The sequence below is a fragment of the Semicossyphus pulcher genome, unplaced genomic scaffold, assembly GCF_022749685.1.
Source record: "Semicossyphus pulcher isolate SPU_LCO1_2020_fin unplaced genomic scaffold, fSemPul1.0.p SCAF_15, whole genome shotgun sequence".
NCBI lineage: Eukaryota > Metazoa > Chordata > Actinopteri > Labriformes > Labridae > Semicossyphus > Semicossyphus pulcher.
The window spans coordinates 16466178-16480065 of record NW_027211659.1 but is presented as its reverse complement, the minus strand read 5'-3'; the positions used below and the strand labels follow the sequence as shown (position 1 = coordinate 16480065).

The 13888-nt window shown below is 38.8% G+C and overlaps 1 protein-coding gene across 2 annotated transcripts in view; it reads right to left on the bottom strand.

Annotated features, from left to right (window-relative positions):
- Positions 1 to 13888, bottom strand: part of LOC138592323 (receptor tyrosine-protein kinase erbB-4-like) — a 345482-nt gene that overhangs the window by 45330 nt on the left and 286264 nt on the right. For both annotated transcript variants that reach the window (XM_069663079.1, XM_069663080.1), the window contains exon 20: positions 10600 to 10785. In XM_069663079.1, the coding sequence (XP_069519180.1) occupies positions 10600 to 10785 (186 nt within the window). The remainder of the gene's footprint in view (positions 1 to 10599; positions 10786 to 13888) is intronic.

Sequence of the window (13888 nt, the reverse complement as noted above, 5' to 3'; positions counted from 1 at the left end):
TGCTGTGTTTGGGACGTCCATCGCTGAGCAGTGGTCTGGAGCTCAGCCAACAGTCAACAGCCAACGCAGTGCCAAGGTGGCATGTCTGTCTCTCTGCTCTGCTCTTTGTCTGTCTGCAACAGACACCATCGTAAATTTGGCATCTTTATGAGACGTGAAAGGGACTTCACAAAACGTCCCAATTTGCCGTTCCGTGAATGAGAACAGGCCGCTGTGTCTTTGCTGTATAAGACCTCCAGGTATATATAACAGAGGGCGGAGCTAGCAGACACAGAGTTGGCAGTACGAAGCATGAAAACTAAATCCTGTACCCTCCTGCGAGGTTGTATGGAGGTGTAGGCCCGTTAGTTTCTTGTTTAGAGCATAACCAATGTGAACTAATCGACGCTCACTCTCTTCACTTCCTGTCTATGTCCCTCGACCACAGCTGCTCTCTCTCCTTTGGCTGTGGCAGCTTTGGGATGAAAATCTAACAGTATATGTGTGTTTTTTTATTAAAGCTTCGGTACCTTTCGGTACTATCGAATATTAAAACAAGACTAGGTCAAAACCTAGTATGTGGCTGACCACATCAGGTCAATGTGTGCTTTTGTGGGCAACACTGGAAGCGTGGCGTGTGAGTCTTCACAATGCTGGCGTGACACGCATGTATCTCGTGCGACTTATAAATACACAGTGAAAATGAATTGTGATGAGTCCTATTGATCTCTGACAGCAATATTAACATCTCCTCCTGTAGTAAAAGTCACAGGCATCAAGATTAAAGTAGGTCAACACTTCCTGTATGCTTTTTCAAAGTAAAAGCCCGATCTGGAATTCTGACTCCCCTCGTTTGTACACAATGCTGTCGTTGTTGATGTTAGTAAAAATAATTAAATAGCATTATGTTAAAGACGTAACTTGGGTGCGATCTCTCTCCCCCTAGCTCGCTCTCTATCCCTTCGTCTTGGCTCATTCGGTTGTTTTTGCCGTGTGTTAATTAAGGTCCCATTTCTAATATAAATAATATCGTTTTCTGTTAAGACAAACTCACGGAAACCTTTAAAACAAAGACCCGAAACTACTCCTGGATATGTACGCTGCGGACATGGTGAGGACAGCGGACGAGCAGCCCCGCCTACACTCTATGGCTCTTAAAGTACTGTCACTCATTCAGTCAGTCAGTCAGTCACATACAGACCCATGTGTAGGGCTGACCCCGGCGGTCAGCCAAAAAATGGAGATTGTATCGTTTTTAAAACGTGGTATTGAAAACTAGCAAAGTATAGAACATTTTGACAACCCTATAACTACTTATAATAATTATAATAATGATATTATAATATCCTCACAATAAAAATCATTACCTTCAATCTAAGATTTAAAGGAGGATACTCAGATACGCAAGCAGGGAATTCCACAACTGAGAGAAGTGGAGTGCCTTAACCTCGCCTGAGCATCAAAAGACAACTGAAGAAGAACACCAAAGCTATCATTCTCTTACATTTCAAGCACATACCACATGAGAGATTAGAACGCTGCTACTCAGAATTATTTATGATATAGCGTTATCAACTGCAGGGATTTTTTTAAATATGAAATTCACTAATTTATTCATTTCAGCAAGGCCATAATACAAAATACATTGGTGGTAATAGCTTTTATCAGGACATGCAGTTTCAGTATCATCTGTGTGTCATCAGCAATAAAAATGAATTTGCCTACACATGATTTGTCCCAGGGGTAGCAATTATATAGTGAATAAGAGGAGATCCAACATAGACCCCTGGGGGACCCCACAAAACAGAACAGGAAGTATCTCAAAGCATAACATAGAGTTAACTGTTTGACAAATAACAGATGAACCAATCCAGAGTAACATCAGACAGCTAATATTCACATATTCAAAGGCTGAGCTGAGGTCAAGGAGAATTACAATGATGTAAAGACCATTGTCAGCAGCATTGCTTTGTTATTTGAAAAAATACATTTTGCAAAGACAACTTTTCTAAAAACTTGGCTCAAAATTGCGGCTCAGAGATCCAGAGAGTTTTGAGAGAGGGCTTCTTTAGGAGTGTAATGGGAAAAGAAAGTCATAAGAGGTAGTAATGACTAAACAATTTTCTAAATATCCAGACAAACCTTCTAAACTACAGTTTATAAAACCAAATAGGGGTGCAGTGTGTTCCAGAGTTGACACAGAGACTTTACGTCAGTAAATTAATGTCTAAGGTGGGCAGGAGTCGACCTCAAGTACTCTCATTTCTTTGTTGATGTGCAAAAGTGAAGGAGAAATTATACAATTGTTGTGTTTATGGTATGAAAGATGCATCTTTATTTCTGACCCTGAGTTCAATGCTCTTTGATCACACATATCCTTTAATTTTTTCCCTCTGCATTATATTTTAAATTTTTTCGTTCAACCATGGAAAAGAATATTTCTACTTTTTATATCCAACACAAGATATTTTTGTAACAGCTATTACAAACACTGACAGGCTCCTCTACAGTCAGGTCACAGTGTTCATGGGTATAAGAAACTTTTCAGGCAGTAAAAGCGGATAGTGAATTTAGGGGGCGGGAGCGAATCAGAGTGGTGATATTGGGGTCAGGAGACATGAATGGAACCTGGAAGAGCTTTACCTTGTCTATCTCTTATTCAATTACAGCAAGAAGCAGATTTGCGTCTTCCACACAGTAAACATAGAAGAACACAAGGTCAAGTGTACATCCTTTTTAATGGCTCAGATGCTTGACATGTGGGGTAGGATTAAAAGAAAGTTTGATAAAATCAGAACTATAAGAGGAGGAGGAAGGGCAAAAAAATATCAAAGAATAAGACCTCTTTTTTAGTGTAGCACAGTGACTGAAAAGAGGTCTGAAAATGCATGTTAAATCAGAACGTATTTAAGTCTGTATTAGAAAATATAAAATGGGCAATTTATTCTTTAAAATAAATCTATGATTCACGAAGGTGGTGAAGGAGCACAGCTGGGTATGACAAATAAATCCCTTTCTTATTGCAAGGCCACCTGTTTGACCTGACCGCAACTGGCTGAAGAATAACAACGGATATGTGGTGGATTACTCAATACGAGACCACATTTACAAAGATTACTATAAGACTCTAAGCAATTTAGACATGTTAAAATCCCAGCAAATAAGACTTTTCAGCACGGGATCTTACATCAAGTACAAAAAAAGACCTATTTCAAATTCTATTTCAGTCCTGCACACTGATGTGCTCCAGTCTGCCTGTTGGCCCCTCTTTGCATCTTATGCTCACTTGTGAACAAGATCCCTAGATACTTGAATTCCCTTGCTTGGAGCAATGACTTTTTCCCCCAACCAGAAGGGCGTAATGCAGCATTTTCCAGATTGACTGCCATCGTAACCAACAGTAATAATATAATTTAAGCTAGGTGTCACCAACCGTGTGCAGGTGAGAGCCAAAAGTCTGCAGGTTTTTGATTCCAGTTCATTTCTATGGAAGCCCTAACGTACATGCATCCATACATTTTGTTTAGTCCTTATTGCCATGATAGTAATTTCCGGTTGCTTTCTCGAGATCATGACTAATGCTAACATTGCCTACGCTAATGAGGTAAGCTAAGCTATATCTATGTCTGTTTTGCGCTTTTGAATACCATATGCCTACAACTTCAACATAATGCTAGTGATGAAACAGTACATAGTGCTTCAATACCTATTTCAGTAAAAAACTAACAAAAAAAATATCAATGAATTCTACCTAACCAGTCTTTCGCTTTGATGAGCACGGCAACTAATGAAAACAGGCATGAAGCTGCTCTCTCATATCAAACATGCCTTTCAGCCTGATATTTACCCAGGGGAGCGGAGGTATCCTGGCTGCTAACATTAAATCATACACTTACTTATGCAGTCATGAAAGACCGCCACAAAAAAAAAAAGCTTCAGATTTAATTAGTTTGGAAATGAAAATGAGTGAGGCAGCTAGAGAGAGAGGTACCGAGAGGGGAGTTGGAGATAGGCGGACACTTGTTGACATTTCTGAGAGTTGGTAGTATCAAAGGCTAGAAGCCTGTGATCTGCTGCTGGCTCGGTGTGTTAACATGCAGTGTTGGAGCAGGCGTGCTGTCTGCCAGCAGTGGTTGGAATCAAAAAATCTGAATGTGATTTGACTTTTTTCCACAAGAGGCGAGTGTGGGAGACGAGAGAGGAAGGAGAGTTGGGTGAGTACACGTTTGGTGTTAATGACACCAATAGAAAGAAGTGAGATTGATGGGCTCAATGGACATGGTATTGTTATGGCTTGAACAGCGTGATGATAGCACTAACTTTCCTCATTAAAACATTCATAACACATTCTGGTGTTGTCTCTGCCTTACTGACATGAGAATACTCAAAGCATTAATTGTTGTAAACGTTACAGAACTGAAATGAGCACCTTTGGAAGCCCATGGTAAATTCTCCTCACATAAATGTTCAGAGAGAGACCAAAAGAAACAAATGTATGAGAATCACATACCAATATAAAAACAGAGAGGCAGGAGGAGAGTAGACAGCGCAGAATGAGAGAGTTGTCTGAGTTTTCATAGGAGCCCTGGAGGTGTATGTAATGAGTTGGAGAGAGGCATGTTTGCCTTGTCTGGTTTACACAGAGAAATGACCCTGTGATACACACTGTGTGGCCCTCCTACCAAAAGTGTAAGCACACAGACAACCACACTCGCACAATACCTGACTCGGGGGTATTCCAAAGCAGAGATTTTGGAGAGGAGGGAAATGTTTCCTGGTAATTCAATAAAAACATTTTTCATTGTTGAATTTAAATCCTACCATGTAAGTGAAGTTGTTTAAACAGTGACTTTGTATTGATGCCTTTGTATTCTGTCACACTGGAACAAGTTTCACAGGTTGTACGCCACAAAGTGTTTCTCCACAGGAAGAACATGGTGCGTTCTCACTTAATATTTAGCAGGAAAACGAATCACAATGGCCACTGGCGCTGGCAGGGACAACCTGCGCAAACTCAGTTTATATTACTTCCCTTCTTCTGACTTTTTTATTCTTGCCGACTTTAATGATTCATGCGGAATTTTCAAAATTGTCACATTTTATTACTATGTGTCACTTGTGCCTACAGCAACACCAGTTTTCTAAGAGAAAGCAGAACATATCTATAACAACTGGATTATAGCAAGTTTAGTTTCAGAATTTTGGATACCCAATTCTTTTCTTGTTGGACTGATAACCTGATTTTGAATTTTGACTGCTCATTAAACTGTATCATTGCTACGTTGATTGTCTCTTTATTGTGCTTTTGGGTTCAGATCTGTGAGTACCACTGAACTTTACAATTTCCTTTTTTTTTTTGTCAAATTGTGTATTATTTCAGCCTGCTTTCTTTGTATAACTGATAATCTGCTTTCTTCCTGGCTGAAAACAATGTTCTTTGCTGACAGAAATTTCAATTCAACTTGAATCAACTCGTTATAACATTTGTGTTAAAAAAAAAAACATGCATGCAAAACACGTTTTTGTTATTTTTTTTAATCTTCTGTTTGGTTTTTGTTTTGTGTCCTTTGTGTGTTTCCTTTCGTTTTCCCGTCTTGCCTCATAATGGGGATTGTGTGTGTTTCTGTTGTTGATCATATGGAAAATGAAAATAAATTATTATAAAAAACAAAACAAACAACAAAAAAACTATGCAATACATTTACCAAATGCTCTACCAATTAAAAGTGGAAATTTCTATGGATCCCTCAACGTAATAAAACTCATCCTGGTGGGTATGTGAACATCAGTACTAAATTTCATCCCAAACCCTTCAAAATTTGTTGCGCCAATTTATACAAATTGCCAATTAATATAAATTGTGACAAAGGCACAAGAAAAAAGGCAACGAACAAAGTAGGTTGGCTACATCATCCGGGGACCTTGAATGTATAAAATGTTTTGCCAATTAAGTTAATATTAATATATGTAACCTGCCAGTGGCACGAGATGAGATAACCAAAGCCACAAATTCTGTAGAATTAATCCTCCAGAAACCACAAATCTCAGTACAAACTGTATAACAATAGTTGCTTATCTGTCATTCTGGGCTAGAGAGTTAAATCTGACATATGATGGCATCCCTAAATCCTGGCTGCTAATGTGTTCAAATCTAAGATGGATATCAGAAAAATTAAGTGCAATCAGTTGGAAATTTCTTCTTCTGTTTAAATTCTGTGCTTGAATAGTAACAATTTTTACGTATGAGTGGGAAAGAACACATATTGAAAACATGCTGGTAAACAGCATCGTCGGAGTTAGAACAGCTGCAGCCAAACCGAAGTGTGCAGTGTTTTGTTGCTTAAATAGCTTCAGCCTTAACCGTTCATTACCAAAACATCTGTACAACATCTGTACGAGCAAGTCGGTGAACTCCTTGAAAAATGTTTGTAAAAACGAAGTAATGAGTTGTAACTGCCATTCATGGAACTCTATGTCATCACTAACTGACAGCACAGTGGATCGACTTACAACAATGCAAACAGCTGAGCCGCTGTGTAAACAGCTACAAGGCTCCCAAATGAGGAAATCCATTGTAGCAGCAATTGAAAAGAACACATGTAAGTTTAAATCATTAGAGTGAAATGCTTATCATTTTAAAGGCTAGGCCAGGAAAATGCATGAACAGCTTAGTTAAGTCATATCATAAAAGGGAAATGTGTATTGGTATCCAACATCAGGCCATCTCTACAATTGAAAATAGTAAACAAATAACCATGTTTACAGGTAGTAAACTAAGTAACAAACAAGAATCAGGGGTATGGGAACAAATCAATACATACAGTATCTTCCCCTGTTAAAAGCTTATTGAGTAAGTTGTCTGATAAACTTATCAACACGTTGTTAACACGCTATTGTAGCAGCACTATATTTTCAACACAAACAGGAGCAGCAAAGAGCGTGTGACTATAAGAGGATTTAAAAAGCAACCAGACATAATGAGGAGAAAGTGATATAGTAGGAAGATATGAAAAGTTAAAACAAGGAAAGGAAAATCAGTCCCAAGGAAAAAAGGAAACATCCTATGGCACCGCAGCCCTGCATGCGTAGCAGCTCTAATGAATCCGCTCATTAGCATGACTTTCCTGACGGATCACGCCATTAATAATCTATGGCTGTGATGGCGGCCATGACTGAGCGGGAGGGCCACAGGGATGTTGCCTCAGAGAGAGGAGCCCTGTCACTTTACAGAGCCTTGGGTGCCCTGTGGGACCCTGAGGGGGTTGATGTGTTTATCCATGATAAAAAGATAGAGACACAATCTGCAGAAAAGGTGTTTCACTCAAGTTTGGGATAAGGAAAGAGAACGATTCAGATACAGAGCAATGATCCAATACCAGCGCAAGACTATATCAGCGCCACACTGCTGACCCTGTATGGATTTAATATAGCAATAAATTTGGTATTGCCTGGCTCAGGTTAAACCCTTTTTTAAGCATGAACCAATATAAAAGAATAAATGATGGAGAACTTTATTTTTCTAGTTTGACATTCAGTCATAACTGAGAAAAATACCAAAAATAACAATTCTGAAGATTGGTTTGACACCTCTTTCTCACTTGTGTTGGCTAAAGAGTGTTGGAGAGGCACTTATTTTTAAGGTGTAGCTGCTTTATATCCGGATTTTTACTGAATGTAATAACCTTGCAATTTATCACCTCTGTGGATAATTCCACTCACGTTAAAAACGTCTAATGTTACATTCTCAGCTAGTTCTGCTCTGTTGTTGTTTGCAACATAAATGAACTGAAATCAGTTCTTCTTTGCTGCTCTAAAACAGAAGTTACTGGAGGCAGCCATAATACATCAATAGTGCCAGTACAATCAGCTAATTAATATAGTCGTAATTATTATTTTTGCACAATTGTAGAAACTTCAGGACATATAACACAATGAATTATGATGTATAGTTATATGTGACAAATAAACTTAAACTTCTACAATTTATTAACCATAGCCCCTGAAGGCTATCCGGGTCCCCAGGAGCTGTAGCTTATTACCGAAAAAGACTAAACAATACACAGTGGAGACACACAGTGGTAAATAATAAATTATCATACCTACCCTTTATGAATTATACATCTCTCCATGTTGACAACTGTTCACAGTGGGCATATATTTATTAATGTATATATAGCCGATCTACATGGTTCTCCGAGAAGTAATTTGTGTGATTAATATCACACCATGAAAATATTTGTGTTGCACAGCATGGGAGGTTTGTCAATGTGGCAAGACTTATTGCCTTTTTAATATGAATGTATAAAACAGACTTTTTATTGATGGGTTAATATTTTCCCTTGGAAACTCATTGGAAAACCAGCTTCCTCAGATTTAGCCAAAAATGGCAACAGAAATATTTGCCTCAGATATTAAATCTGGGACTGCAGTGATTGCTGAGTCATTTTCATTCTGCTTCTCTTGGCTTTATAACCAATTACTTTGCTCTCTGTATATCTTACATTTCTTCAGCCATTTATCAAATGTAGCATATTTGGAGATAAAAATATCATAAGATATGTACAGAAGTACACTGCAAATACCCCTGCAATATATATACCTTTAAAAAATTAATGAACAGATGAATAAAAAAAATAGTTATTGCAGCAACTAATACTAAGGTGTTTTCTGGGTTACTACCCAATACATTTGTATCTACATCCTACATCTTTGTATCCATGCCCCTCACATAGCCACACCCTACACACTTACATCCATATCCTACAAATTTGTATCCATACCCTTCACATTTGTATCCATACCCTTCACATAGCCACACCCTACACACTTACATCCATATCCTACACATTTGTATCCACACCATACACATTTGTATCCATAGCCTTCACATTTGTCTCTATACCCTACATATTTGTATCCATACCCTTCACATTTGTATCTATACCCTACACATTTGTATCCATACTGTACCCCACACATTTGTATCCATACTGTACCCTACACATTTGTATCCATACTGTACCCCACACATTTGTATCCATACCCCACACATTTGTGTCCATACTGTACCCCAAACATTTGTATCCATACCCCACACATTTGTGTCCATACTGTACCCCACACATTTGTATCCATACCCCACACATTTGTATCCATACCCCACACTTTTGTATCCATACCGCACACATTTGTATCCATACCCACACATTTGTATCCATACCACACACATATGTATCCATACCCCACACGTTTGTATCCATAGCCCACACATTTGTATCCATACCCCACACATTTGTATCCATACTGTACCCCACACATTTGTATCCATACTGTACCCTACACATTTGTATCCATACTGTACCCCACACATTTGTATCCATACCCCACACATTTGTGTCCATACTGTACCCCAAACATTTGTATCCATACCCCATACATTTGTGTCCATACTGTACCCCACACATTTGTATCCATACCCCACACATTTGTATCCATACCCCACACTTTTGTATCCATACCGCACACATTTGTATCCATACCCACACATTTGTATCCATACCACACACATATGTATCCATACCCCACACGTTTGTATCCATAGCCCACACATTTGTATCCATACCCCACACATCTGTATCCATACCTGACACATTTGTATCCATACACCACACATTTGTATCCGTACCCTTCACACTTGTAGACAGAGGCTGAGAAGGGGAGATCATTACTAGGTGTACCTGTCACCTATCAATATTGACGAGTAGATTTAAACGAATTATAATGCACTCCTACACTCATGATCCTGTAACACTGAGCTCCCTGCACTCAATACTTCCCCCACCAAAGTCAAGCAAGGCTTTGAATTATTTACTTCTGTTCTCCGGAGAGGCTGGCAAGGGGCGCCGCTGTCTGCGATTGAATCCACATACTCACAGACTTCACCAAATATTCAGTCCTTGTGTCTGGCTTGTAGCCATTTTCTATACATGACACAGACTTCTACTTTTCACTCTAGACACAATGATGTAATTCACATGGCCTCTATTATCTGAGAGATATTATAAAAATCTGGCAGGGTGGATGTGAGCTCATTTAATCTAAAGCAAACATTAGTATTTATAAAGTAAGATTTCAGAAGTTGCAGCCTGAAACAACACAACACTTACATAAGACAGAGATAAAGTATCATTGTACTCAAACGAAAGCAAAATAGATGTAGTGAGAAAGACAAATAACTTTCTCCTACTTACTTAGGAAAAAGGGAGCTGTGGGGGGGTTGTTATTGGAACATAGCAATGACTGAAAGTGGATCAATACAAAAGGTCATGGGACAAAATTCAATAATGACTTATTAAAGTTGAAATCTTGCAAAGAATGTTAAATCACAGCAACGTGTTACAGATCCTGATAATTCCAATGGCTCTCAGGATCATAAGATATGATTTATTCAGATATTTGGTCTATCAGTCAAGGAAGCAAAAAAGCAACTATAGGTGAAGATCCACTGATAAACAACCCTGCATATCTAACAGTTTGTCAAATACCCAACTGAGAAACCAACCAAACAAACCAAGCATACAGCTAGCATAACAATGAACTAGCAACTTTTTCCATCCTTACCTTGGCAATCTGGACACACCAGTTGAGCAGCAGCTGGGACCCGATGTTGTCCTTGTGCTCGTGGACATAGTCGAGCAGGCACCCATGAGGCATCAGTTGTGTGACCAGCTGGATGGTGGGACTCAGGCAGACGCCAAGCAGGCGGACCAGGTGGGGGTGCTCCATGCTAGCCATGATCAGGGCCTCCTGAACGAGACAGATTTACACTCAGGCATGTGGGGGGAAGAGTTGGGATAACATTTGACATACGATATCGTCAATAATTTTTTGGTAGACGCCAAAAGTCAGACAAAGCTTGAAATGTTGTAGCTTCCTTCTTTTATTTCTTGTGGTGGGGTTGTTATTGTATCTAGTTATTTGATTACAAAGTTTATGTTTAACTAGAAAAATACTCTTACTTGTATAGCAGGAAATGTCAGCTGATTAAAACTACACAACATCCTTCAGCCTCTCTCTCTCTCTATCTCTCAACAACTGGAATTGGTTTCTATTTGCATATTCAGAAGATGTTTGTGCAGCTAAATCACCATATTCATCACATGTTAAATTGTGCTCAAACTGGTAATTTCCCAGTTAGTGTCAAAAGCCAAACAAAGGTTCAAAGACTGAAAACACTGACCCCGAGTTTATCATGTTTTTAAAAAAAAATGCACTGTCAGAGAAGATGCAGTAAGACTTGTTATTCTGTTTAAGGCGGAAGTTTCTCTTGAAGCTAACAGCAAGGTTCCACTAAGACAGAGAGGAAATTTTTGTTCAGAACCTTGACATCAAAGTGACTCACTGCTTCACAACGCTGTCAGTATGCTTTGCAGAAGACTAGAAATGTAGTAAATACATCAAGGTGATACCCCACTGTAAATAATATATGTACATAAGAAGGAGCTGCTTCACAACATTATTTATAGCGCTTTGAACTTGCCTCGTGTAAAAAAAAAAACAGTGTGTGTGGCATTTTTAGAACAAGAGCAAATATGTATTGGTTTGTAATAAAGCATATTATTGTAGCACACAAACAATGCAAGATGATCTACCAGAGCTAAAAATAGACCTTAATCAGTTCTGTTCAACGATGCGACCCAATATACATGAATACACAACAAATGCGCAGGTGGTTGTGTATGTGTGGAGGGGGGCTAGATATACAGCGTGCAGAGGTCCACCGAATACCGACAGAGTTACAACCCAGCTCATGTATCACAACACTGGCATAATTTGTACCACCACTTACTTGTGCTCGCTCATGTGCTGGAGAGCAGTAGACACTGGCAGTAAGGATGAGGGTAAATGAGTATGTGAGAGACCTGGCTACTGTTTAGAACAGGATCCATTCCGCTGAGGGAATAATCTAATGTAGATAGAAATGTTTGAGCTTATGTCCACAAATGAATGCAATAAAGAAACGTTATGTTTATATGTTTAAAAACACTGCCCTCCTCTCTGTCATTTCCTGTTCAGCTAAATTAGAACCAAAAAATAATGATAAATAATAAAAATAATAAAAAATAATGAAACTGGAATTATTAATCTAAAGTGAGATGTTGAGATTTCTCCCATTTTATTTTGAAAAAAAACTAAATAAAAATGCTCTACTGCAAAGTAAATATAGAAGTAAAAATTGTTTAAAATATTAAAAAGTGAATCCCCATTCATTTAAATCCAAATCCAATTTAAAAAAACGTAAAAACGTAAGAATATCTATGAATCATTTATTATTTATTGTTTAAAAAGTCCATATTTTTTTAGAGGAAGTGCAGGACACTTGTCTCGTCATTTGTTTTGAAAAAAGTTTTGTAAATAAGTTTCATATTCACGGCTTATAAATATCATGTATCCATGTTTGTTATTGTTAAAATGGATTTGTTCTGGTGCTGTTGTACTCATGTAGAATAATTACTGAGCAAGAACAGGAAAAGAACAGAAGGTAATCTTCATACACAGGGGGAAACAGCATTTTTGAATGCAATTTCCAAGGACGGACCACGAGGGTTTATCCTTCTTCAGTGAAAACAAGCCTTGAGACGGAGTTTGGCTTTCAAAAGGAATAACATACTCGAACATGCCCCGTCTGCCCGTAGCCACTATTCTGCATAGATATACACACAAACATGCACACCTGACACACATGCATATTCTGTATCTACATGCATGGTAATTTTACTGGGTACTTACACTCTTGTCTTATTAGCAACTGGTAGTGTTAGCATCTTCTTGCTTGGCCAAACTTTTGGACCATTTTATTGCTGTTTTAAGAAGAAGCCTCACAGGTAGGGAGTGTGAGGCTCAACACACAGACACACACATGCACACAGACTAAAGGACAATCAATCCTTAGTGACATTCTTCAAACAGTAAGTGGCAAGTGAGTGTGGCTCGTGGCTAGAAGGTCACCAGTCAGGATTCCCAGTCCAGCTGGGAAAATATGGACAGTTAGAGTAAATGAATGGCACTCTCCTCTCCCCCTGTAACTACCGCTGATGCTCCCTGGAGCAGCCGCTGAGACCCCAGCTGCTCAGCAGTCAATACAGGAAGACAGTGGAACTGGATGAATGTGAACTAAAGTATCACTGGGAAATAAACTGAGAAAAGGATTTTACTGGGAGAATTACAAAACAAGAACCAAACATTAATTTAATTTTGTAAAAATCAGCCACATTTATTTTTGTAAGTATAATTGCCCTGCTTTCTTGATTGTCCAATCACATTATTTGTCTCTCTGCTGCTTACCTCTATACTAGTTGAGCAGTCGGTTGTTTAAAAGTCACATTAGACATTGCTACCCATAATGCAATCTGATGTGTAAACACTATCACTGCCTCTGTAATCGAAAATAATAATAATTCATGCATCCCCCTTCACTCCCCCACTATCTGTAGGCATGTCCAGCATGCCATGTACATGCGCATCCTTAGCTTTGCATGCACATTCTGTCACACAGCACATCTCAATGAGTGTTCAGTGAGGGGCTAGGGGGAAGAATCTGGCTTCGTGTCATGATACGCACACACACAGAGCATGTTTATGCATTGTTTATAGCTATACATATCTACTCTCCTAAGTGCACCCCTATATCACCCCCTCGCATGTTGTCCTTTCATTGCAGATATCAGGTTGGCTGATTGTCAGACGAGCCCTCAAATCAGGCAGAGCATTACATTAACCACACGTAGGATGTTCATCAAAGATGTCCTGATAAAAATAGAAATGCTAACACTCCAAAACTCTCCCCGTTAGACTGTCAAACTAAGTGCAAAACATGAGTGCAATTGGGTCACTTTCCCAGCGTGTGTGT